General features: G+C 36.8%; 1 protein-coding gene and 1 long non-coding RNA gene across 9 annotated transcripts in view; one reads left to right on the plus strand and one right to left on the minus strand.

Moving 5' to 3' along the window:
- The window catches only part of OSBPL1A (oxysterol binding protein like 1A), a 227,702-nt gene that overhangs the window by 93,802 nt on the left and 108,826 nt on the right, over positions 1 to 25,074 (plus strand). For 5 of the 8 annotated variants that reach the window (XR_005362553.1, XM_038543635.1, XM_038543637.1 and 2 more), the window contains 2 exons: positions 3,698 to 3,779; positions 12,907 to 13,013. Coding sequence is in view for 5 of the 8 variants with exons in the window: in XM_038543635.1 (XP_038399563.1) it covers positions 3,698 to 3,779; positions 12,907 to 13,013 (189 nt within the window). In the remaining 3 variants the exon portion in view is untranslated. Of the gene's footprint in view, positions 1 to 3,697; positions 3,780 to 8,845; positions 8,984 to 12,906; positions 13,014 to 19,936; positions 20,138 to 25,074 lie in introns of those variants that run through there. The other 3 variants (XM_038543641.1, XM_038543640.1, XM_038543639.1) reach the window with 3 other exon arrangements.
- On the minus strand, positions 569 to 19,586 carry LOC119872598. The gene is made up of 4 exons (XR_005362555.1): positions 19,450 to 19,586; positions 17,638 to 17,868; positions 3,033 to 3,115; positions 569 to 2,557 (listed from the first exon to the last, which is right to left on the minus strand). It is a non-coding gene; the product is annotated as an uncharacterized LOC119872598 (long non-coding RNA).

Here is a 25,074-nt window from a genome sequence, read left to right on the forward strand (position 1 = left end):
AATTAACTCATTTTAACTCAACATAATTCCAGTGCCCAGTAGTCACATGTGGCTACCACTTTGGACAGTACAGTATAGAATGCTTTCATCATTCTAGAAAGTTCTGTGGAACAGAACTGGGATAGGTTCGTTCTTAGATCTGGGGAGGGGGCACAAGCAAAGAGAGGGTTTCATTTGTTGGTGATATAGGTTGTTGATTCTATAGGATCTGACCTCAGTGTTATAAGGAGTAATGAGAAGATGCTAAATTTTAATCAAATAAGAAAGTGATATGCTTTTCTGATTTAAGAATAAATGATGCCTAATTAAAATGAATGTACAGGAAGATAAATGTACATCCACACAGGGCTAATAAAGATTGGTACATTCAATGCAAGAACCAGACAGATTTATATATATTGATATGTTTAAGATTTATGGTTAAGTGAATAGGGCAAAGTATAAAATGATGTATTTAAAATGCTACTACTTGGGAGAAAAAAAAGGATATATATACACACATTTGTTTTTGTTTTAAAGATTTTATTTATTCATGAGAGACAGAGGCAGAGACCTAGGCAGAGGGAAAAGCAGGCTCCCCACAGGGAGCCTAGTGCAGTATTCGATCCCAGGACTCCGACCCTGAGCCAAAGGCAGATAGATGCTCAACCACTGAGCCACCCAGGCATCCCATATACACATTTGTGTAGGCTTAGATCATCCCTGGCAAGATGAGAAATTATTAGCAGTGGTTTCTTTGAGGCTGATAAAGGAGGAAAACAGGGACTCCAGGACTGATATATATGAGATAGAATTTCCGTTTTCTCTATATATTTTCATTTAATTTTTAAATTTTGTTTAAATATCTGTTGCAAAATAACACATTGATATAATGACAGAGCAGGGCCATGATGATCCCCAGGTAACCAAGAAGAATAAATGTGCTATGGACTGACTTAGATTGAGGGAGATGGCTTTGGCTGGAGGTAGAAGCCTTGGAGGTGAGCACTGGGGCACCAGTACTTGTAATCCTGGCTGTTTGCTTGCAAAGAGGATAATGTCATCAGGGTGCTACAATATATTCTCTGAAAAGTTCATGTATAGTAAAATGAATGCATTTTCTGTCTTTAATCTGATATGTTCTGACAAATGTATATACCCTTTGTAACCACCACTTCTCTCAAGATAGAGACTTTTTTTCACCTCAGAAAGGTCCCTGGGGTGCCCTCCTAGGCAGTGCCCTTCACCTCCATGTCAGGCAGCCAACTGATCTGCTTTCTGTCATTATAGGTGGTATCAGTTTTGCCTGTTCTAGAATTTATGTAATAGGAGTCATATTGCATGTGCTCATTGGTACCTGTATTTTGCTCACGATGTTGTATCAGTGGTTCATCCCTTTGAATTGCTTGGGTAGAGGCAGTCTGCTCTGTTCTTAATTAACCAAATGTGGATTGTCTGTAGCAAATAGCCTGAATTTATGACCTCTCTCCTACCCTGTTCAGTGCTCCCTAGCCCTTGATAATACACTTTTGAGCTGTTTTTCTAAGCCAGGGATAATAAAGTGGTTTAACATCAAGTTAAACAAAACTGCTGATATTTGGATGGGCAGGAGGAGGAGCAGGAGGCCTGTTGTGAATGTGCTCAGCTGCTCACCTGGGTGCCTCCTGCCCTTTGGGCCTTGTGCCTGTAGATACGATTCTGTTCTTGAGTTCTGTGCCCAGATTACTTAGATTTAAAATGCCGTCACATTTTGGGTATTAGGTCATTGCGCATAGTGGAATCCTGTTTATGTAGAATAAAAAACAAAAGATTAAAACCTAAAATAATGTCTGACATAAGGGGGACTGGCCTAGAAGTTCAGACACCATGCTGGGCTCTGCAAAGAACTCCAGGACATTAACCTTCATAAATGGATTTTTAGGTTTTTCTAACATAACTGGTAGCTGCTAAGGGGAAATTATAGCAAATTGGAGAATGTGTACATTTTATTGTACTGATAACCTCTTTCTGTTCTTTATACCTTTAAAACCACACCCAGTGTTTAGAACAGAAGACACCTGTACCTAACTATGAAACAATGTATAAATTGAATCTTCTCCAGCTGACCTAATATGTATCTTTTAAAACAAGTAAATCTTTGATCAGGGAAGCTCTTTATAGTAACTGTCAGGTAGATAGGCTAAGGGAAAATGAAAGAGATTCAGGTATTTGAGGATGATGTTAGGGAGAATGTTCTTATCTTTATTACCCCGGGAACTCTTAACCATGTTTATTACAGATACCCAGTCTGCAGATGAAGCCAGTGCTTGCTTTGATGCATCCCGCTAATTTTTACCATAGGAAGAAGAGAAAACAGTAGCATTGACTTGCGTATGGCAGGAGGATTAAATATGTAGAGAGTGGAAATGACAATTTCTGTTAATAAATTATGAGTGATACATTTTGTTGCAGTGCCTCCAGATCAACTTTTTTTCCCTGCCTTCAACCTGTACTTATGGGCTATGACTGAAAAAGTGATCCAGCATACCATTTCTCTTTCTGTGGTGGTTTAAATTTGTAGTCATAGGTATTTTCCCTCCTGGAAAAAAATGAATTATATTTTTATAGTTGTTAGAGCTCTCAACACAGAGTAATGTAGATTTTAAGGAGAACATTGCCTGTCACTAATGTGGTACCATGAATAATTCTGCTGTGGTTGAGCTTCATAAACACTAAAAATTTTATAAGGTGAAAAAGGAGAAAAGGCTACTTACCTGTGTCACTTGTCATGTAGGACTGATTTGGGAGGAGCAAAAATGTTTAGTGATGAGTCAGTTGGTATTGGGAGTACAAAGTGGGGGGGGGGGGTGGAATTCATAAGGATAAGTACATTACTCTATCTACAAAAATGTGATTCTAATATTAAACTCAGGGTTCTCAGAATAAACATTTTTTATTGCCATAACCAACTGACTCTACAAAAATAATTTTCTTGCTTATTTTTCCTCTTAAAAGGGAAACTATAAATAAAACTAACATCAAAATTACACTGTTAATATAATAAATGTATTTACCTGATTTTTCATTTCGGACTTCCAAATCCTGACTAAGATGGGGTGGAACTTCTGTCCTAAAATCCTGTTTTGCTTTTAGGGATCTAAAAATGTACAAATTTCAAGTTACAAGAATGCTTTGTATAATTGACATTATCTTATTTTTTATAAGCTTTGACTTACTAAGAAAATGTCCATATTGGTTTGCTTATGTGGACTTAAGTGGCTGAATGAAAATCAGCTTGTGGTTTATAAATATTAGTATCACCTAGATTTTTCTTTAACAAGAACAGTTTTTAAGATATATTCTTAAGGGAAGGCATTTTATAATTCCTCAATGAATTTAATCAAGTCTACAAAAAAGATTAATCGGGAGAAATCTAACTCAGTTGTATATGATATAATGAGTTCTTAGAAGCAATAAATGCAGTTGGACATTGTTTACATGACAAATGTTGAATGTATTTAAAATTTAGAAACATTTGTTTTTTAAATCTGTATATGATTAACTAAATGCAATGTTCAGTTTCTGAGGAAATTTCTTTTTCTCTGTCAGGAATATATCTTAATTATTGTGGTACATCAATGTATGAACTTAAAGTTTTGATAGAGACATTAAAGCATGTGTACGATAAAAATTCTTGATTAATAAGTTTTAATATTGTTTTTTGTTTTTGTTTTCCCAGAAAGCACAAACATGCCAACAGAAACTAGATAGGGAAATTTCCAACTTTCTGAAAATGATTAAGGAGTGTGACATGGCTAAAGGTAAAAAAAAAAAAGTTGGGGGGCATACTACCAAATAACACCTACTGTTTAATACAACCCATTATCATAGATGTTGATCCTTTGTAGTTTTGTTGGCTATACATGTTAGATAACTTTTAAGTTTTAATTTAGAATTATGTTTGATAAGACTATTTTGAAATTTTAGAAAAGCTATTAAAATCATGGAGGAGGCTTGGTTTGTAGTTAATATTTTATTCTTTTAAGAAAAAAAGAAAAAAGTTAACATTTTGATGCCAAAAATTTATTTTGGCTACATAATGAGAATCCTACTTATGAATCCCAGAAGACTTGGATTTTAGAATCAAACTGACTTGGTTTAAATTCTTGAACTGCCACTTACCAGTTGTTACTTTGAAGAATACATTTAACTTCTCTAAGCCTCAGGTTCCCCATCTGTATATGAAGGGGTTGGTTGTTCTCAGTCTTGGCCTTCTACAATTCTACGAATGTATATGTGACCTTGACTATCTAGTGGTTAACCTGCCTTTTACTAGTAACTCTTTATGTCTTCAGTCTCCACTGATTATGAATCATCCAGCGTTAACTATAAATACTCCAAAAGTCAAAATAATATACAATACAAAATCAAAAGTCCAATACAAAAATTACATATTGAGAAAGAAGTATTACATTGTAAGTTAAAAACTGCTTCTTAGACTTTAGATTCCTAACCATTGCTTTAGATTTCAGCTATGATGGGTTTATAAGTACATTCACTGAAATATAATTAATTCAGTTGTCTGAGTTTAACTATCAGTTTTAATCACAAACTAGTTTCCCTCTGTAGACTTATCAGTTCAGTTTATATGTGTCCAGGTAATGATGCAAAGAAATGCTAATGTTAGAATAAACTGAACACAAATATTTTATATCTGTCCAAATGGACCTCAAGCATCCCTTTATGTCAGTTGCATAAACATTTATTTGTATCACTGATGATAGCTTTGAGAATGACAGCAGTTAAGTCATTTTGATTATTGAGGGCTGGAATACTATATAACTTAGCACTCTTCATCCCCGATGGACTTTTTAAATAAGAGGAGCTTTATTAGATATAATTCACAGTTTAAAATTTACCTGTGTGAAGTGTACCCTTCAGTGATTTTTAATATATTTACAGTTATGCAACTGTGACCACCAGTGAGCTTTTAAAACACCATCTTCAAGAACCATCAAAAATAAAAAGAGATACATTTTAAAAGATGTAGAAAATGTCCAGAGTTAGATGAAATATAAGGATTAATTCCTTTAACATGGACCAAAGAAAGAAATTACATTAGAACTACAACCAACCAAGTTAAGTTCTTTTTTTTGTTCTTTTTTAAACTTTGAGTCAGATCTCTTGGTTCAGATCTATTTCATGTTAGTCATGACATGTCACTCATAACGATGGTATGCATCATTTGTGTTTTTAGAGATGCATAATACTTAATATCACTAAAGAGATAATTCATTTTGAACAATGCCATCTGGGAAACTTCAAGATGTTTATGTTCTTACAATGTTATTTCATATATCTACAATGAAACTCAATGGATTTATACACAATTATAAATATTATTTCCTGAAAGATGAATGTAGATAGGTAAATTTGCATGTTCTATAAATAGTAAATAGGATTAAGATGATTTCACGAATGGGATTAAAGAGTTGATGGTAACTCATTTACCTCAATGCCAAGAGATTGTACAGAGTAATCTTGCACCATGCGTTTTGTTGCTGATAGATAGTAGCTGATAGATACATATTCTGCTCCAAACTGTCTACATAGTTTGCCAATAACTTCTTAAAATGAAAAACTAAAATGTCTGTGAACAGAATCGAGGCCTTGTGGTTGTGATTGTTAGTTGTCTTATATTGCTACAAAATTATGTGAACTTTAATTTACTTACTACTCCCTTACCACTTATTCCAACTGTTTTGGCTCTGTGTCCCCTTAAATCCAGGTCTCTGCAGCAGCCTCCCCTGTGGTCTCCCTTCATTCTATCCTTAAAGGGAATCCAAAGGCTTTTAGGAACTCTTACAGCTCAGATCCTGTGAAATACTGCACTGTTGCTGCCAGATTAATTTTAGAACGGTATTATTTTGATCATAATTTTTTTCCCATTGAAAAAAATGTTTCATGGGTCTTTGAAAGTATAGAATAAAATACAAAGTCTTTATCCTGGCATTTAAGGACTTTCATAGCCCAATCACAAACTCATTTTTCAATTACAGATCTTCCTCAACTGTGTCCTAATAAGACCATTGTAAAGTGAGAATCTCATAAGTTGAAAATGAATTTAATATACCCAACCTACTGAGCATCATAGCTTAGCCTAGTCTACCTTGAACATGCTCAAAACATTTCCAATAGCCAGCAGTTGGGCAAAATCATCTAATACAAAACTTTTTTTTTTGTAAGATTTTATTTATTATTTGAGAGAAAAAGCGTGCACACATGCAAACATGCTTTAGAGCATGAGTGTGGGGGAGGAACAGAGTGGGAGAGAGAGGGAAAGGGAGAGACTCCCAAGCAGACTCAGTGCTGAGCATGGAGCCAGGAGGAGGGCTCAATCCCATGACCCTACCATCATGACCTGAGGTGAAACCAAGAGTCAGAGGCTTAACCAATTGAGTGTGTGCCCAAAGCCTGTTTTGTAATAAAATGTTAAATATCATGTAATTTATCAACTACTGTACTGAAAGTGAAAAGAGAATAAATATCTTGAGTACAGAACGGTTTTAAGTTAATCAGTGGTTTACTCTGGTGATGATTTGGCTGATTGGGAGCTATGGCCCCACTGCCCTGCATCACAAGAGATTTTCACACTGTGTACTGCTAACCCAGGCAAAGATCAAAATTCAGAATTTGAAGTATGGTTTCTACTGAATCTGTTTTGTGTTCATACCACCATTAAAAAAAAATCCCAAGTCAAACCACTGTAAGTTGAAGACCATCTGTATTCATTCTCTGTTTTGGTCCAAAATATCTTCTCTTAATACCTTATTTCCTTAAACCTAATTTCTATCTGGATTAATCCCAGAATTTATATATCCAGCATTGGCAACATATCCTTCAAGGTTCAGTGAATGTGGTACTAAAACCTCTACTCTTTTAGCTTTATCAAGAGCCTGATTACAAAAACAAAATCACCCAAACTAATAAAACTTTTGGAAGACTTTCTAAAGGCCAGTAGTCTGTTCTTCCATAAAACTCTATTACCTACCATAGAATTCTTGGAAGTGGAATTAGTGAGTTAAAGCATATTAACATTTGTGTGCCTGTTGATATATTGCTAAATTACTTTCTAAAAAAGACTTTAATAGGCCAGCTTCAATACATACACTCTATTGCATGTTACTAAATGTATATAGCGAGTCCCTGGTTAAAGAAATTGGAATGAATATTTTGGCAAATTGAATTTAAAATAAAAATAAAAAAGATAATGGGAAATATAATTCTTAAAAAAATAAAAGATTAGAATGATTTCAGTTATTTAAAAGAAAAAAAATCTTAAAGGAAAAGCACTTTTGTTTAACCTACTTAAAACTCTGCTCAAAATCTCAGTTTTGAGTAAACACACTTCTCACTTCCTTCACTGTTGCCAATGAGGCCCAAACCATCATTGTCTTTCACACAGCGTGGAAACAGTCTCCTAAGTGGCCCTCAGATTCTACCCCTGCCCCTCCCATCCTTGCCCCAGGGACCCTTTAAGACATCAGTGTATAAGGTTCTTTGCTCAAAACACCTGGTAGATTACAGGTCATCTAACTAAGAATGAAAAACAAAGTCCTTCTAATAATCCCCACACCCTTCTAGTCCTTTTTGACTTCTCTGTCCTGATCTAGTTGCCTCTGCCTACTCGTCTTCCAGCCTCACTGGCCTTCTGGCTGCCCCTCGAATAGACTGGCCATACTCCTGCCTCATATCTGGGCCATGCTAGCCCTCTGCCTGGAAGTCTTTTCTCTCTGATACTCATGTCCTCACCTACCCTAGTCTTTAACAGAACCTTCTGGCTAAAGACTACAGACTTCTGATTGGACTCTGCAAAAGAGAGACCCTGTCAGGGGATTGGTGGAGGGGGTGAGAACAGTGAGGTGTTGTCCTCCCTCCCCTTAGCCTGGCTGCCTGGGGTATAATAGCACCATTGGGTTCCTGCCCCTGTCTGAAGCTCCCCCCCTCCCCCCATGACTCCAGCTCCTGCTTGGCTTAGAGATACTGTCCAGTCCTTTTGCCTTTCTGTTCCAGGATGGCAACTGTCTTGCATGCCAGTCTGTTAGTACACTTGCCCTCCCCTACTTTGTGTGTCATCTTTTTCAAAGAAGTTTTCAGGTGCCCTTTCTGTTTGCCAGCCACTTCCTTCCAGGACCCTTACCAATACCTCATTCTGGCCAAACTTGCAACTCCCCTTAACACTTGCTATTCCCCTACCTTGCTTTGTTTTCTTTTTTGTCACTTATCAAACTTGCTGTGTGTGGGGGTGGGGAGAGAGTGTGTGTAGTTGATTGTCTCTCCTATTAGAATATAAACTCCACGAAGGCAGGAACTTTTGTCTGTTTTATTTGCCGATTGTCTTCAGCACCTTAACAGCGTGACACATGTGGGCACTTGCCATATATACAGTTGACTCTTGAACAGCATGGGTTTGAATTGCATGAGTCCACTTATATGTAGCTTTTTTTTTCTTTAATTCAGCACAGTACTGCGAATGTATTCCTATTTTTTTAACCTCTTCTCTCTGGCTTTTACTCCATTGTAAGAATACAGTATATAATACAGCATATGAAATACATGTTAATTGAGTGTATTATCGATAAGGCTTCTGGTCAACAGTAGGTTCTTAGTAGTTAAGTTTCAGGGGAATCAAACATTATATGTGGATTTTTAACTGCAAGGGGGTCAGTGTCCCAACTCCCATGTTGTTCAAGGGTCAACTGTTTTGAGTGAATGAAATGAATGACTCCTTACCTAGCTTATAAATTGATAACTTCTTTTGAACTCAGAAACAAGTACTAAATTTGTTTTGTCAAATTACTATATAGATTATACAAGTGAGCACTGAACCTGCTACATGACAGCCATGCAGTCAGTGATGGATACAGAGCCTCTCGCCTCTCTGGAGTTCCCCTTAATCACAATTCTGATAGGATCTTCTCAGGACTGTTTTCTATACTATTTGAAAATAATATAGATATTTTAGGTATGTTTGCTTTATTGGACGTTATATTTATTACTTTTTTAAAGATTTTATTTATTTATTCATGAGACAGAGAGGCAGAGACACAGGCAGAGGGAGAAGCAGGCTCCATGCAGGGAGCTTGATGTGGACTCAATCCTGGGACTCCAGGATCAAACGCCCAGAGCTGAAAGCAGGCGCTAAACCGCTGAGCCACCCAGGGATCCCCCTGGACATTACATTTAGCAATAAAAGCATTGTTCAAGTTCCAACTCAAAAAAATTCAACCTCTTCTCAGACTCTGCTCCATTATTCCATCCCATAATAGTTATTCCTTTCTCTGAATATTTAACATTTTTTAAGTGTCTGGATAATTTGTTTACTATCTATGTCTTATAACATCCCTGATACCTTTTTATTTTCCCTTAACTCTACTGTAATTCATTTAACACTTGCTGTTTTGAACTTTATACTCTCCATTGCAGCCAGTGCAGATTATATAGATATAGACAGAATGGTTTAATAGTACTTGTTTAGTGGGTGATTGCGTTCACCCTGGTCGTCTTAATTTGAACAACAAAAAACATTTATATCCTCATATAGGGACCTCTCAGTTTTTTTTCAAGTTACAGTTTTATGTAAAGGTTTTAGAAGGTCAGTTGATTTTTTTTTTTTTTTAAAGATTGTATTTATTTATTCATGAGAGACACAGAAGGAGAGAGGGGCGGAGACACAGGCAGAGGGACCCTGACTGGGACTCGATCCCGGGTCTCCAGGATCATGCCCTGGGCTGAAGGCAGCACTAAACCAACCGCTAAGCCACCGGGGCTGCCCGGTCAGTTGATTTTTTATATGCAGATATCATTTTCTTTTTTTGAGGAGAGAGTACTGATTTTCTTGAGGCATGTATATAATTCCAATTAGGTGTGAAAGTCAGTTTTTAAAATGCCTCTTGGCATGCAGGTTAGCATGTCTCTTATGTACGTAGTCAGATGAATTGCCATTTTTTCCTTCACCCAAAAAAAAACAAAAACAAAAACATAAGGCTTCATGAAGAGGATGCCATTTGAACTTGGCCTTGAACAAAAAAGGTGTAAGTGGAGAAACGTCTGAATATGAATAATTATTCCAGTATTTGAAGAAGAGGATATATCTTGAACAAAGGTTTGGAGGCAGTAAAGTAAGAGTATTTCTAGGAAAACAAGTATTTTCAGGAAAGCAGTCTGGCTGAAACTGATTTAGTTTATAGAGTGTCTTAAATGTTGGCTAGTGAGTGTGGACTTTTTCCATATTAGGGGAACAATGGAGGTCATTCGTAATAGGTTTAGTTTGCCAGCCTAACAAGAAATAAGTATTTCCCCAATAGTTTTAAAACTTACCCAATTAAAAATTGTGTTATCATGAAAATGGCAGATTGTGAGCTTTTTATATATGTTTCTAAAGTTAAGCTTTTCACCTAAGATCTTCTAGCATCTTTTCTGAGCTCAAAACTTTTTTTGCACAAAAATATGACATTTTTCCTCCAAATTAAGTGTCCAATTCTTATAGTAGGCCAAATATGGTTGCATACTGGTCTTTTTACATTTGTTCATTACAACTTCGTCTCTAATAATTGGCTAAAATATATTTGCATTGATTCCCAGTTGGTAACTTTTCTAGAAGCCTGGTGGCTTTATTTCTTTTTATGTAACAATATGCAAACATCATCCTATAAGAAAGAAGCATGCCACTGTGAACCAACTGGCGCCTGATATGCTGCCCTGGCACTAGAGTATCAGTTCTTATATAGACCTACTGTGCAAGTTACAGTTCATTTCAAAATCTTGCTTGAACACCAGAGTATCAGAGAAATTAGCTAACTTGACTCTTTTGGACAAAAGAATTTGATGCACTCTCAATAATGGATTCTTAAAAGTCAATAGATATTTCTTGGGGTATCTTTTAAAAGGTTACAGGATCTGTTTTATTTAAAATTCTGAAGTTCATAAAAATTTGACATTTAAAATTTCATGCTAATCAACAAGTATATAAAAGTGTTAAATATCCCAAACACACAAAATTGTAGATGATTAAGCATGTGATGGTATTTAATTGAAAAAAAATACATCCATGAATGACTATGCTTGCATCTTCTTACCATTTGTGCCATGAAAGTGGAAAATTACTAGATTACCCAGAGCATTTATGGAAGGCAGAGGCTGTGCCTGATTTTTTTGTACATCCCCTCACCGTACTCAATCCACAGCTCTGTGTGAGACATCTGTTGAGGTACTATTTAAGTCCTATGGCATCTGGCATATGGTATTCTTTTTTGCTATTTAGCAACTAAAGAATAAATCTTCACAATGTGTATCGAAGATTCAAAATGAAAAATATGTAAAATCAAATTTATTTTAGGATATAGTAGTTTTCAATTGTTTGGGTGTTCTTTTTTGTTTGGGTGTTATTAAGAATAGCTAACACTAAAAAAAAAAAAGAATAGCTAACACTAGGAAACTATTCAATAAAATGAAAAATAGAATAAAATGACATTTGGTATTTATATCCAGATAATAGTGACAGGTTGTTCATACCTTCATTCACTTACCTTTTCCTTTTGTTGCCTGCCCATTTTGCCTTAGGAGTTTTGAGGAATAATTTTTCCAAGAAGAGGACTTTTCTTTGCTAAAATAAATCACATTCCTATAGAAATCTTAGAGAATGAACAATAGCTATGATTTTATCACCTAGAAATAATGGCTGTAAATCATTTGGTATATGTTCTTGGTAGATTTTATTTTCCTTTCCACTTTCCATTTGAAAATATTTGTATCTTGAAGGGACCCACTGTTTTATGGCCTGATAATAGCAAATTGCTGGCATTTGAATTTGATTACTTTTGCTTATTGACCTTATTTACTGTGTTATAAGAATCATGTTCTAAGTGAATCAAGATTATTTAAGACAGAGGGTGGTATATATTTGTCTTTTTCCTTTTAAGTTATTCTTAGATGAAAGTCTTTCTTAATATTTATATTTGATAGAAGGGACACATTTAAAGGATCTAAGTGTATAATTAACACAAAGGTCTAAACTATTTGAACTAAGAGCATTTCTCTAGCATTAATCTAGACACAGGATATGACATTTTACTTGTTTTTTAAGTGATATATGTGTATTTTTCAGCTTTCTCTTGTCAGCATTCTGTTTTTGTTTTGGGTAGGCTTTTGTTTTGTTTTTTGTTTTTTATTTTTGTTTTTGTAATGGGTAAGTGGATTAAGATTTCCTTAGGGAAGTAGGGAAGGTAGTTGATATTACCATTTCTTGTTCCCAACTTCTATTCTGAAAGATACTGGCTTCCAGAGGGACACATTTGTAAGAGTGAAAATACCTATTTCATGCCAGACATTTGTCCCATAAATACTAGAGAAAGTTGAGTTAATGCCACCTTTAGGTGTTAGCCATCATGTCAACTGCCGTATTATTTTTAGTTCTTGGCTTTTGAATAAAATTACTTATCTACTATAGAATATCATGAAAGGAAATATTAATCCACTGCTTTTCTTAAACATTATATTATTATTCCTGTAAACTTTTAAAAATATTTTTAAGTTTTATTTTTTTAGTCCTTACTCTTCTCCTTGCAGGATATTGGCCTTTCTAGGACAAGGTTTCATCTTTTCTTTTACATACCAATTTATGTGCCTTGTGTATAGTAGGTGCTAATAACAATGCTCAAGGAATATACAATATGCTTTGTTTAGGCAGCTAGCTGGAAGGAAACATGAAGTTAGTAGACATAAAAATGTTAGTGGTGCCTGGCTGGCTCAGTAGAGCATGCAACTCTTAATCTCGGGGTCCTGAGTTTAAGCTCCACAGTGGATATAGAGATTACTTTTAAAAAACAGTGATTTCAAAAATATTTATGGTCTTAAAATCCCACTAATTTTATTTATTTTTATTTTTAGACATGCTTCCATCATTTCTTCAGAAAGTTGAAGTTGTCTCTGAAGCTTCTAGAGAAACTTGTGTAGCTTTGAGTGATTGCCTTAATCTCTTCACTAAACAAGAAGGGGTAGGTAGTTTGGAATCGAATTTTTTAATAATTGGGTGTCACATACTAGATCATCCAGTAAATCACTGCTTTCAAATTGTCCAAAGGTAGGAGAAAATAGTCTTAACAAAGAAATTGAAAGCTTTGTTTTCACTAAAATTTGGAGAAATCTTTCATTCTTGAGTAAGCAGGATGATTCTGAAGTAACTTGTGTTCATATCTAATTTACTTAAATAGCTGTATTTATCAACCATGGTTTAAAGTTCTACTCAGAGTTCTTGTGGCATTTCAACAAGAGGGTTGTGAAAATATTGTAGAAACCAAAGGTTTTATGTGAAAAATACATGATACTTGTATTTAGTAAATAAAGCGATATCACACTTACCTATGTGAACTCTCAGTGGATTAAATATCTTATGTTCTTTACCGCCTGCTCTCTCCCATTTACAAAATTGCCATTTACTTTTCCAAATATTAGAGTGGTAAGTTTACCCGTTAGTAATTCTTTTTCCGAGGATTGAAAAGTTGTAAAGATGTGTTTTGGCTGTCTGGACTAGAATTTTTCTTGTTTTATTTTTTTCCCCTTTCTTGTTTTCATGATGGTAATGCAAGTCAAGCAGCCATAGGCTTTCTTTTCCATTTTATTAATTTCTACATATATGTTTAGTCTTCAACTTTTTCTTTTTTATTTTATTTTTTTTTATTTTTAAAGATTTTATTTATTTATTCATAGAGGCACAGAGAGAGAATGAGAGGCAGAGACACAGGCAGGAGGAGAAGCAGGCTCCATGCAGAGAGCCTGACGTGGGACTCGATCCAGGGTCTCCAGGACCACGCCCTGGGCTGCAGGCGGTGTTAAACCGCTGTGCCACCGGGGCTGCCCAGTCTTCAACTTTTTAGATTAAGACACCATATTTCTTATTCTTGTTACAATTTATTTGTAACTTTTAATTTGATAATTAGGTTTTGGGTAAAACAAGATAGATAAAAATGGTTTTATATGTTTCATATGTAAAGATCTAAAATGTGATTACAATGGAAGCTTTGGAAATTCACATAAAATTTTTTAAATGCCAGGTTTGTTATGTACACAACAAATTTCATATTTTATTTGGAGAAAAAAGTATATGAGTAATCTGAAATTCATTTAAAATAAACTTAGAGAAAGTCTTTAACAATTTTATTAACTATCACAGGAAAACATAATTGTTCATTAAAACCTTTAAATGGTTGATTCTTCCAATACTGTTTGAAAACATTCCCTCTCAGCATTTGTATTTTTGGTGATTTCATATTCTAGCTTATTTAAATGAGGCATGATTTCATGATCTAAATAAATCTAAATAGTATTTAGAAGATTTTTGAAATGAACAAATTATGTCTAGGGATTCAGGTAATATTTAATACATTGTAATACTAAATTTCATTAACATCTCTTATATGGCACCTGGTGGATGGATCAAATGTCTTTGTTTTAGAGGTGTATAGTTTCAAGGTAAATGCTAGATTAAAAGTAATTTAATTACGTCTAGAAGCCAGCCTATGCTAATTTTTAAACTGTTTGCTTAAAAATATAGCCTAGGTAATTACTTCTCTGAAAATCCAGATGTGCAAGAGTGTATTAGCTTCAAGTTTAGGCTAATTAGACTTCTAAATTTGTCATGAGGATTAAATAACAAAATGTATGCAAAATACTTAGCATAGTTCCTGACACATAGTAAGCCCTGAGTAAAAATCAACAATTATTATTGTCGGATACTGTTTAATTATTAACGCTTGTGACTCCTTTTTTTCTGATGGCATTTTGGAGCTTTTGTGTCTTTAGCACTGAATTCAACTCGTTTTGGGAGGAGGAGGTATTGTCTAAAGAAAATTTGAGTATTTGTAAATGATTGTGTTCTCTTCATCCTTATTATTCAAGTGACAAAGGCTACTTACGTTCTCTGAACCTTGATATTTTTATCTTTCAAATAAAGGAGACCATATAGTAAGTCATTAACAGCACTAGTCTGAAAGTCTAATGGACGTTTTTATAATCTGTCTTTTCCCTAACCTACTGTGGGGAAGTTCTGTAAAATGAAAATGTATAGACACCTCAGTGTCAGGTGTGGGGATCAAATGTATATAGATGAATAATATGTATATAGAGCATATTAACATACTGTGGTACACAGTACTCATTTAGGAAATGGCATTTGTTGCTTCATACTTTCAGAGTATCTTTAAGATTCTTTTTCAGTAATGCTATAAATATTAAATATCAACTCTGTGAGGTTCTCAACAGAATTCATTCTGAGAAAAAGGATTATAGACAAACGGGCCCCCAAATATTTAAAAGACAAAATGTGATCATTGAAGTTAGTTTTTCATGTGGCTAAGACCTACAACATGGGACTTTAATAGTGTACTTGAGGTACGAGAGCAGAATAATTTGACATTATAATGCCTTATTTATCTGGAATCAAATTATATATCTATTATCTAGAAATTTTGTTAACAGTCCTAAGTTTTGAATTCAGAGACTGGGTCTGATTCCATGCTTTGCTCCTTAATCTTTCTTTGCTACAGTTTTCATATACAGTTTCCTTTTTAAAGTGGCAACCAACCAAAAAAGAATGTTTTGAAAAATAAGTATGATCATCTTGGCAAACACCCTATAAACTATACCTGGCACATAATGGGGATCCAGTAGGTCTAAGTGATCCCAGCCCCCACAGTAGCAAAACTGTTTTTATTGAAATCTTTTGATGACAGTTATTCTGAATGTTATACATTTACATCTTATGCTAAATTTTTAACACTTATCTTTTCTAGGTGATTGTCCTTTTGTCCTTTTTTCTATGTTCATAATTACTCTGTGTCTTAATACACAGATGTCTTCAGGGGGTAATGTTTATAGAACTGTGTAATTTGACTAAATGGCCCAGTCCTGCTAATGCTCTTGAATTCACTTTTGCTATTTATGGGTTTAAAATTTTTTTCTGTTGATTTTTAGATCGACTGTGTGTCTGTCTGTACCAGTGGACTACTGATCCCTTCTGATTTATTCTTTCTAATGTTGTTTACTAAAAAGAAAACCAGATAATCAAACTTGCTGGTAAAACTATGTCCACAGTAAGAGCAAGCTGGCTCTGCATGAGAAACATAGGGGTTTATAATGAACACAGGTTCCTGGATTTGGAGCTTTGTAGTTCTGTGGTATGTGAATATTCTCTGCTTATTTGGGGATGCTCTGATAGGACCCAGATAGTCAACGTTTTCCATAGACCTCTACATAAATGGGGTGGATTATGGATGCATATTTTACTTGCAAATAACACTCTTTTGTTGAAAAAAAAAATCCTGCAATATAGAAAGCAACCTGTAAAGCTTGTGATTGACTTACTAAAGGGAAACTTACCAGGTGTTTTTAGGGTTGGGGAAACATTAGAGAATGTGAGTGCCTTCATTTGTCTTTACCTTTGTTTGAGAGTTCTATTCAAAAAGCTAGTGGGGCACCTGGCTGGCTCATTTGGTAGAGCACAGAGCTTTTAATCTCAGGCCCATGAGTTCAAGCCCCACATTGGGCATGGAATCTACTTAAAAGAAAAAAAAAATTCAAAGGCTAGAAACTGGCTTCATGAATTTATGTTTGTTTCTGTACTTTTCCTCACTAGAAGGTGGTATCAGAAGTGGCTAAAACGTCACATAGTGCCATCATTGGTCCCTTTCTTGTTTGGCATATTATTGAGCTCCCTCTGATATTAGTCAAACCAGTTTTTCCAAAGTAGGAACTTGCTTATTGAAAATTAGTGTAAGCTCACTCATAAAATCCTTTATGCTGCTTTTTTTTTTTTTTTTAAGATTTTATTTATTCATGAGAAAGACAGAGACATAGAGGGAGAAGCAGGCTTCCTGCGGGAAGCCTGATATGGGACTCGATCCTGGGACCCTAGGATCATGCCCTGAGCCTAAGGTAGATGCTCCACCACAGAGCCACCCAGGGTGCCCCTACTTTATGCTTCTGTGTTAAAATTCCTGACCGCTAAAGAGCTGTAACCCAAATGTATGATTGGGATGACAGTGGTGGTGAGTTTGTCGTGTAATGGAGACATCTGGACCTTCAGTTGGACCAACCAAAAGGTAGTGCAACTTGGGACCAAATGCTGGTATCTTTGGAGAGAAGCTCCTCCTGTGAGCTTCCAGCTCTATGAAGTCGAGGTCACTAATATTCCTAGTCTCTTGGGCTGTTCAAGATAACTCCTTTAGTTATCTCTTTCATTTTTTATTGTTTATACCTTTTGGGCCTTTACCTCTGTCTTCTCTTCAGTCTCCTCCTTTCCCTCTGCTCTGAGCAAAATTCTGTATTAAACATGGAGGCAGTGCCTGCATTTGCTGCCAGTTCCTTGCCACTCCCAACCCCCAGTTCCCTATCTTATTCTTTCCTTTCCTTGGCATCTGTCTCCTTCCATCCTGTTTCAAAAACAGCTCCTCTCTTTTGCATTCTCTACTCCCTTACAGCTTCTGTCTCCTTACATTCCTTTCCAGTTCTATTTTGGAAATGTGATACTTTCTGTTTCTACTTCTTTATTCCTCAACTAGCCCACTGAAACCATGCTTGCCAAAAATCTGCTTACTGCTAAATCAGAGGATACCCTTAAATTACCTTGCTTGTCCTGTGACAGGTCTGGCATTTGACTACTCCTTGCTTTTTGGAGTTCTTCTCAGTGATTTCCGTGGTGCCTACCTCTTCTGGCTTCTCTTTCCTTTAGAGCAGCTCCTCCTCAGGTTTCTTTTGAAGCATCTTTTCTTCTGCCTGTGCCTTGAGTGTCAGTGTCCCTGGTTTCTGTGGGTGGCCTTCTCACTCAGCATTCTCCTTGGATGATCATAGGCATTTCTGCAAACAGAAATCCATGATGACTCCAATATCTCCACCTTAGATCTCTCCTGAGCTGTGAACCAGTATATCCAGCTGCCTTTTGAACACACATATGGTTATATCACAGGCATTTCAAAACCAGTGTGTCTAAAGCTGAATTATCCATTCAACTCAGAGTTAGAATTACCACCTATCCAGGAACCCAAGCCAAGATCATGGGAGCTATTCTCAGTTCATCCTTCTTCCTTATCCCCCCCCCCCCTTTTATCAGGTTCTGTCATTTTTACTCCCTGTCTCTCAGCTGTCTGTCTCCCTGTTCTCCCTCTCCTCCCACCCAGCACTCAGCTCCTGCACTGCCACTTTGTGAGGACAGAGCTCTCAGGATTGCTCTGTTGGATGACTGCCACCATTTCCTCATCCCAGGTTCCACCCTTCGGAACTGGTTTAGATATCCCTCCTATTCTGGGTCCTTTCTGTTGTAGCACTTAACACATTGTATCATTATATATTTACTTGTCTGATTATATATTATGTATTGACTAAAAAGCCCCTTAAGTAAGCAACTGTATCTGTTATTTTTGTAGCATCTGTGTCTAGTATAGTACTTGTCATGTAGTAGGCAGTTAATAAATATCTAAATGAATGCATAATGAATGTACAAAGGAAAGAATACAAAGATCAGACCAATCAGGGTCTACTCTCTGCTGTCTTGACCTTAAGCAAATTAATACATGTTTGGGAATTTCACTTCCAAATCTGAGAGAATACAGATGAGTTATTTTATGTGAAGTTCCTCAATACAGTGCCTGGCACAGTTTAGGTTCTTTGTAAATTGCCTTCTAAAACATGTTATTTTTACTGCCTAGTACTACTTTTGTAGGCTGAATTCATTCTCTAATTTTTAAAACCCAGGAGGAAGATTCTGTAGCAGCTGCATTTAGTGCCAAATGTGAGTTTTCACAATACCATTTAGTTATCAGTTTAGAATGGGGGAGGAGGGAAGCAAACTGACTTTTCAAAGACACCATGAAACCTCATTGACATTAATTCCAGATTTTCTAGTGTACTGTTGTATCATCTTTTACACATTTTATATCTGTAGCGTAGTTACAGCCACCGCTGTTGGAACAGCAAACTTAAAGTACCCTAGGATCTTGTCAAAGAAATAGTTTGGTTCAGTATTACTCTGCTCCCTAAAGTTTGAGGACAGGTTAATACTGTTTAAAACGAATACTGTTTATTTATTTATTATTTTACAAAATACTGTTTAGAACAAAAAGTTATGTGTGCCCCATCCCTATCAGAGCTTAATAGTTAACTAGAAATTTTATTATCCTGAACATCTTACTTAGTGTAATATTTATGTGGTGGGTTTTACTGTCCTTTGAATCTCTGTCTACCCTTCAAGCCTGGCTGGAATAAAAAAACCATCTATTTCATATAAGTAGGTTTCACATCAATAGGATTAATACCATTGTTTTCCTCATTGCTCAAATGGTAGCTTAGAAAGTGCTTAAAAAAATAAATGCATGAAGTCTAGTTCAATCTTTGTAATGGAATTAGAAACATTCAGTGAAAGCCTGACTAAGGGTCAGTTACCTTTGAGGCGCAAGAGACCAAAGAGGATTCCTCCGCTTTTCCCCAGGGGCGGGCTGGCTCTTTAGAAGTTGTCAGGGCAGGCGTCGCCGGGAGAGGGCTTGAGCACCCAGCCCGCTCTAGGACCTCGCAGGAGCCTCCTTGGGATGCACGCAGAGCTCGAGTAGCAGTTTCCTTACTTCCTTCCCTAGAACTGCGGGCCAGGGGTCTGCCCGTCGCTCGGAGGGGCTGTGTGCAGGCTCCCGTCGTCCCGGGCAGGTCCCTACCTGCGCCTCGGCGGAGCGGGCCCGCGGGAGGGGGGCCGGGGGAGGAGGGACTGGACGACGACAGCGGCAGCGCGGAGCCGCCTGCTGCAGGCCATTCGCCGCGCTGCTGCTCGCACTCTCCCCGGCGAGCCCTGGAGGAGGGCGGCTCTGGCTCTGCGGCGAGGGGCGCTGCACGGACCTCTGGTGGCCTGAGGGCCAGAGCGGGAGTCCTGGGCCGCCCCGCTCCTTGACCTCGCCGGAGCCCAGGGCGGGCCGAGCAAAGGTGACTTAGGGAGACCTTGCGGTGCCGCCCTGGGTCTCGCCTCCGGGCTGGGCTGGAGGGGAGGCGGAGGAACAGGAACAGGCCAAGCGCGTTTGTGCTGGAGCTGCCCAGGGAGCGCAGGGCGGAGCGCGCCGGCGGGGATCCCCAGATCCGGCCCAGGTGGGTGAGTGCGTGTGCCCCCTGGGGGCTTTGCGCGGTCAGCCTCGGGACGGCAGAGGACGCTGGGGGGGGGGAAGTGGGGGAGGGCAGCCAGACGACATCTAGGGATGTGAGTAGATCCAAGAATAGTTGGACGCGTGAGTGCAGCCTCGGGCGAGTGGGGAGGGGTGCGTGAAGCCGGGACCCTCGCAGCCTGGCCAGGGTCTTCCTTGCCGCCTGTGTACTTGTGTCGGGTTCCCACAGGGAGAGCCACTGGGGGGAAAGGCAGTGGACAGCTCCCCCCCCCCCCCCCAGCTAAATATTGGTAGTAGGTCAAGTGGGGCCGGAGTGGGAGGAGTAAGGCAGTGAAAGACATTATTGTCCTAAATAACCTTCCAAGTTAGTGATTTTTTGCATGTCTCTGCCCTGGCTGACATTGAGATGAACTTACCATCCGCTGTGTGAGGCCGCTAAAATTCCAAGGAAACGCATGAGTGGATTAAAGAGAAAAAGGGAAAATTATACTGGGGTTGAGGAGTGGGGAGGGAGAGAGCTTTTAACTTTGTTTTGATTAGGATTTTTGATTACTCATAGGCTTTCTTTGTAGCCTAAACCAGTGGAGAATCACGTTCCCTAGCATTCAGAGCATGTGGCTAGTTGTTTTTGTGTTTTTTGTTGTGCTGGTTTTTTCTGGATTTGGAGAGAGGGTAGTAAGAAAGGAAAGATGCCAGAGAGGAGCATAGTACAGCTTTTGAGAGTTATTAAAGCTATTAAAAGTTTCTTAATTTCAATTAGGCTCAAAGATGGAATGAAGGCATTTTGTTTTAAAGACATGGAGTAACTTAGGAATCTTTTTCAAAAGAGAAAAATGCTTGAAATGTGTGTTGGTGGAAGAATGTGTAGGCTAGAATATGGGGATCTAAATGTAAATTTTCTTTTCAGTTTGAGGACACACTGAAGTTAATCGCTGGTCCAAATAATGTTTGATTTCAGCGAGAAGCTGATAACTTTGGTAGTTAGGTTGGTTTTGACTGAGTAGATATTCTATCTGAACATGATGACCAGAGAGGTATTTCAGCTTTTGTCCTGGTACTACTTTTACTAGACTGGGATCTTAAAGGCATTTGTGTCATTGTGAATATGATAGCAAGACTCTGGTCTCCCCTCTTTAGAACCTCTTTAAAAGTTAATTTTAGGGAATTTCATTGAGGGTGAAAGTGACCTACATAATCTCTGTTCCTTCGCTTGTGCATCTTGCAAAATGAGGGAAAATTAAAAAGCTCATTAGATTTTCCATATTAAAAGCACATGCATGTACTACTACAGGGTAATATATAAAGTCAAGCATGTTTAGAATATTGTACAGAAGATAACTGATAAAGTAATTATGCAATAGTATGTGCTCTGAGCTTTGTACAATTTATATTTGTCATCTGTATTCTTTTAATAGGCTTTTATGAATTAGTATCTTAGTATTCAAATATATAGTTATGTTTTTAAGCTCTGTGAGGATCATAAAAATTTTTAATTCCTTTAAAAATTAGAAATCTAGATTTTTTTTTTTTTTTACTTGGTCCATAATTTTATTCCTAAACTTTCAGCTTGTATGTATAGTCAGGAAATAGACTACAAGTTAATTTTGGAAACAGGTAGGATGTAAGTTAAATGTTCTTACTGTTTTTAAAAGTTTTTAATATGAAGTTTATGTAGCATGAAGCAGGTTTCATTTTGATAACTTGTGAAGTATTTGAACAAAAATACTTAAGATTGTAATTATTTCAGCAGTATGAAAAAAGAGTGTGTGTGTGTGTGATTTTAGCCTTGTCATGCTTGGTATGACCCCGGATCTTTTCCTGATAACTTTTTGTATCACAGTGGTACCAAGTCTGTAACCTGCATGCAATTGTATTTGACTTGTATTCCTATTAGTACAGTGCCTAATTTTTATGCTATCTGATGAATTTTGCATGAGTTATAGGCAGACATAATTTTCCTTTCATTTTAACTTGAGTAATAAGGCTATAACCCATATACATTTTTATAATGCTCCACCATTGATTGATATCTATTATTTTATGTAAAAACTTCCTTAATAAGTATTTACATAGTGTTTACCTCGTCAGGTATCTTGCTAAACCAGTCAAGGCTAGATGAATAGAAGGGTTTTCTTGAAAAGTTTTATCAAATATGCCTAAAGAGGAATGCCCAAGGTAAGTTAGAATGAGTGAAAGATTTTAATCAGGGGAGAGATTTAATCAGATTTGCTCCTTATGAGAAGGATTAGAGGAAGTCCTCAAAACAGGGTGACCAGGTGCAGGAATTCAAGAGAGAGATAATCAGAGTCTGAACCTAGCTGGTGGCTACCAAAGATAACCTCCTAGGAGCTGATGATAGTTGAATAAGTGAGGAATGAAGGAGAAGATGGAGTCCTAGCTGACTCCCAGGCTTACGGTGGATAAATCATTGGATGGAAGGTGACTAAAGGAGGGAGTAAAGGGAGTAGGGGGAGGATGAGTTCACCTTCCTACATGATGACATCCAAATAAGGGCAGCCTTACTCATCCAATAAAAATTTACAGATCGTTGGTATTGGAGGTCACCTACATAAACATGGAACTTGTTCAGTAAAGAATATCACCCAGGAGACATACAGCTTAAAAAGTTTGAAATCAAAGGATTGAATACTGATATTAAAAGACACGTGAGAGAAAAGAAAGCCCGTGGACAGCACTAAGCAGCAACAGCTGGAGAGGCAGGAAAAGTCCAGAACAGTGGAGGCCAGTGGGGACAATTGGGTCGAAATTTTGAGGTAACAAACTAAGATGTGTTCACTATTGGTCTTTGATGAGGGGAGTTCTAGAAGCATGACCTAGGGAGAAGCTAAATGGCAATAAGCAGCAGATTAAATGGGAAGCGAAAAAGTAGAAATAATGAAGACAGACTGATTTGGTTTCTATAGACAGTCATAATCTATGAATAACTACAGTTTTGTTTGTTTGTTTCTTTCAATTCTTACATCTCATTTTCATGTTCCTAATGTATTGGCCAGGTCCTTTAGGACAGTGGTGAACAGAAGCTGAGATGGTGGGAATCAATCCTTGTTTTTTAAAAAAGGCACAGTTCTAACTTCCAACGACTCACTATTAAGAGTGATACTTAGTAAATACCATTTCCTAGAATAACAAAGTTCTTTTTCATTCTTATATTGTTGAGTTTTTTTTTTTTTAAATCATGAAAGGGGGTTCCATTTTATCATATTCTTTCTGCATTTAATAAGAATCATAAGGTTTTTCTTAAAGTGGCAAATTTATGTTTTTTTTTTTCAAATTATATTTTTAGACTTTTTAAATGATAAGCCATCTTTGTTTACCTGGAATAAACCTAATTTGGTCATTGTATTATCTTTAACGTTCACCTCAATTTGGTTTATTTGGATTTTAGCATCTATTTATGAGTGAGATTGGCTTTTAATTTCTTTGTTTTGTTCTCATCAGTCTTTAGTATCCAGGTTTTACTGGCTTCATAAAGCCAGTAAAGTATTCTTTACTGGATACTGGAGTATTCTTTATTGGAGAATACTGTAGTATTCTCTTTTTATCCTGGAAGAGCTTATATAAAATTAAAGTGATCTGTTCCTTCTTGTAAAGTTATCTTTCTGAGATTTTTTTAAACTATTAGTTAGAAATATTTAATGGTTATAGGACTATTTTAGTTTTCTGTTTCTTGTTGGGTCAATTTTAACAAGTTAATTATTTTCCATTTAAGTTTTGAAATTTATTGTTATAAGGCTGTTCATTGTAGTCTTATATTGTCTTTTTAACTTATTTTGGATCTGTAATTACATATTTTTTCCTGATGTTTTCCATTTTTTTCCTAATATTTATTTGGATCTTCCAATAAATTTCTCTTTAAAATGAGTCTCTTTAAGGCTTGGTTTATTGGAATATTTTTCAAAGAACTCTCTTTAGCTTTGTTATTTGTTTCATCTTTTTAATTTTTTTTTAAATTTTTATTTATTTATGATAGTCACAGAGAGAGAGGCAGAGACACAGGCAGAGGGAGAAGCAGGCTCCATGCACTGGGAGCCCGACGTGGGATTCGATCCCGGGTCTCCAGGATCGCGCCCTGGGCCAAAGGCAGGCGCTAAACCGCTGCACCACCCAGGGATCCCCCTCATCTTTTTAATTTTTATAGTTACCTCTATCACTTTCAGTTTATTTTTTCCCCTAATATCTCTACATTTATTATTCTCTTGTCTCTTTGAAGTGGATAATTTTTTCAAAATTTATTTTCCATATTTCAAGTTGTATGTTTTGTAATTCTAGTATTTTATAATTGAGTTAATATATTTCTGGCAGCTTTATCCATGACTTTGATTTTCTTACAGACTTTAATAATGCATTCCTAGACTTCAGTTTTCCAGACTGAGGACTGCTAACATATGTAGAGTACTGCCCTTTTGATATTTAAAACATGTAAAACTTTTGCCGGGGTTTTAACTACTTCCATTTTTTTTTTTTTTTCTGTCTCTTACCTGACTCTTGTTTTCATTGGTTGGCATTTCTGTTTCCTTTCCAGACTTGCTTCTCACTTTCTTCCTCTTTTCTTCACCTTCACAACTTCTTTTCTGACTCTTGACAGTCTGCATGGTGGGAGAATGATCATTATTCCCTTGCTTTCTCTCTCTTTTTTTCAATGTCTTTCCAATGTTCTCCCCCATACTAAGAGGATTTTTCTATGATCTGATCAGTTTACTCCACCTTGCTTTTTTCCTCACAGCCTTGGCTCCAGCACCAAAGGTGAGAAAGTAGATAAACTGTATCTGATTTTCTTAAGATGCTCAGAGGTTCACCTTTACTTACTATATGATCTTTGTTAACTCCTCACATAATCTATCCAACTACTGATGATGATGTCAGGGGACTATGGACAGGGCCTAGGAAGAAAGCATAGATGGTAGAC

The sequence above is a fragment of the Canis lupus genome, chromosome 7, assembly GCF_011100685.1.
Source record: "Canis lupus familiaris isolate Mischka breed German Shepherd chromosome 7, alternate assembly UU_Cfam_GSD_1.0, whole genome shotgun sequence".
In the NCBI taxonomy this organism is placed as follows: Eukaryota; Metazoa; Chordata; class Mammalia; order Carnivora; family Canidae; genus Canis; species Canis lupus.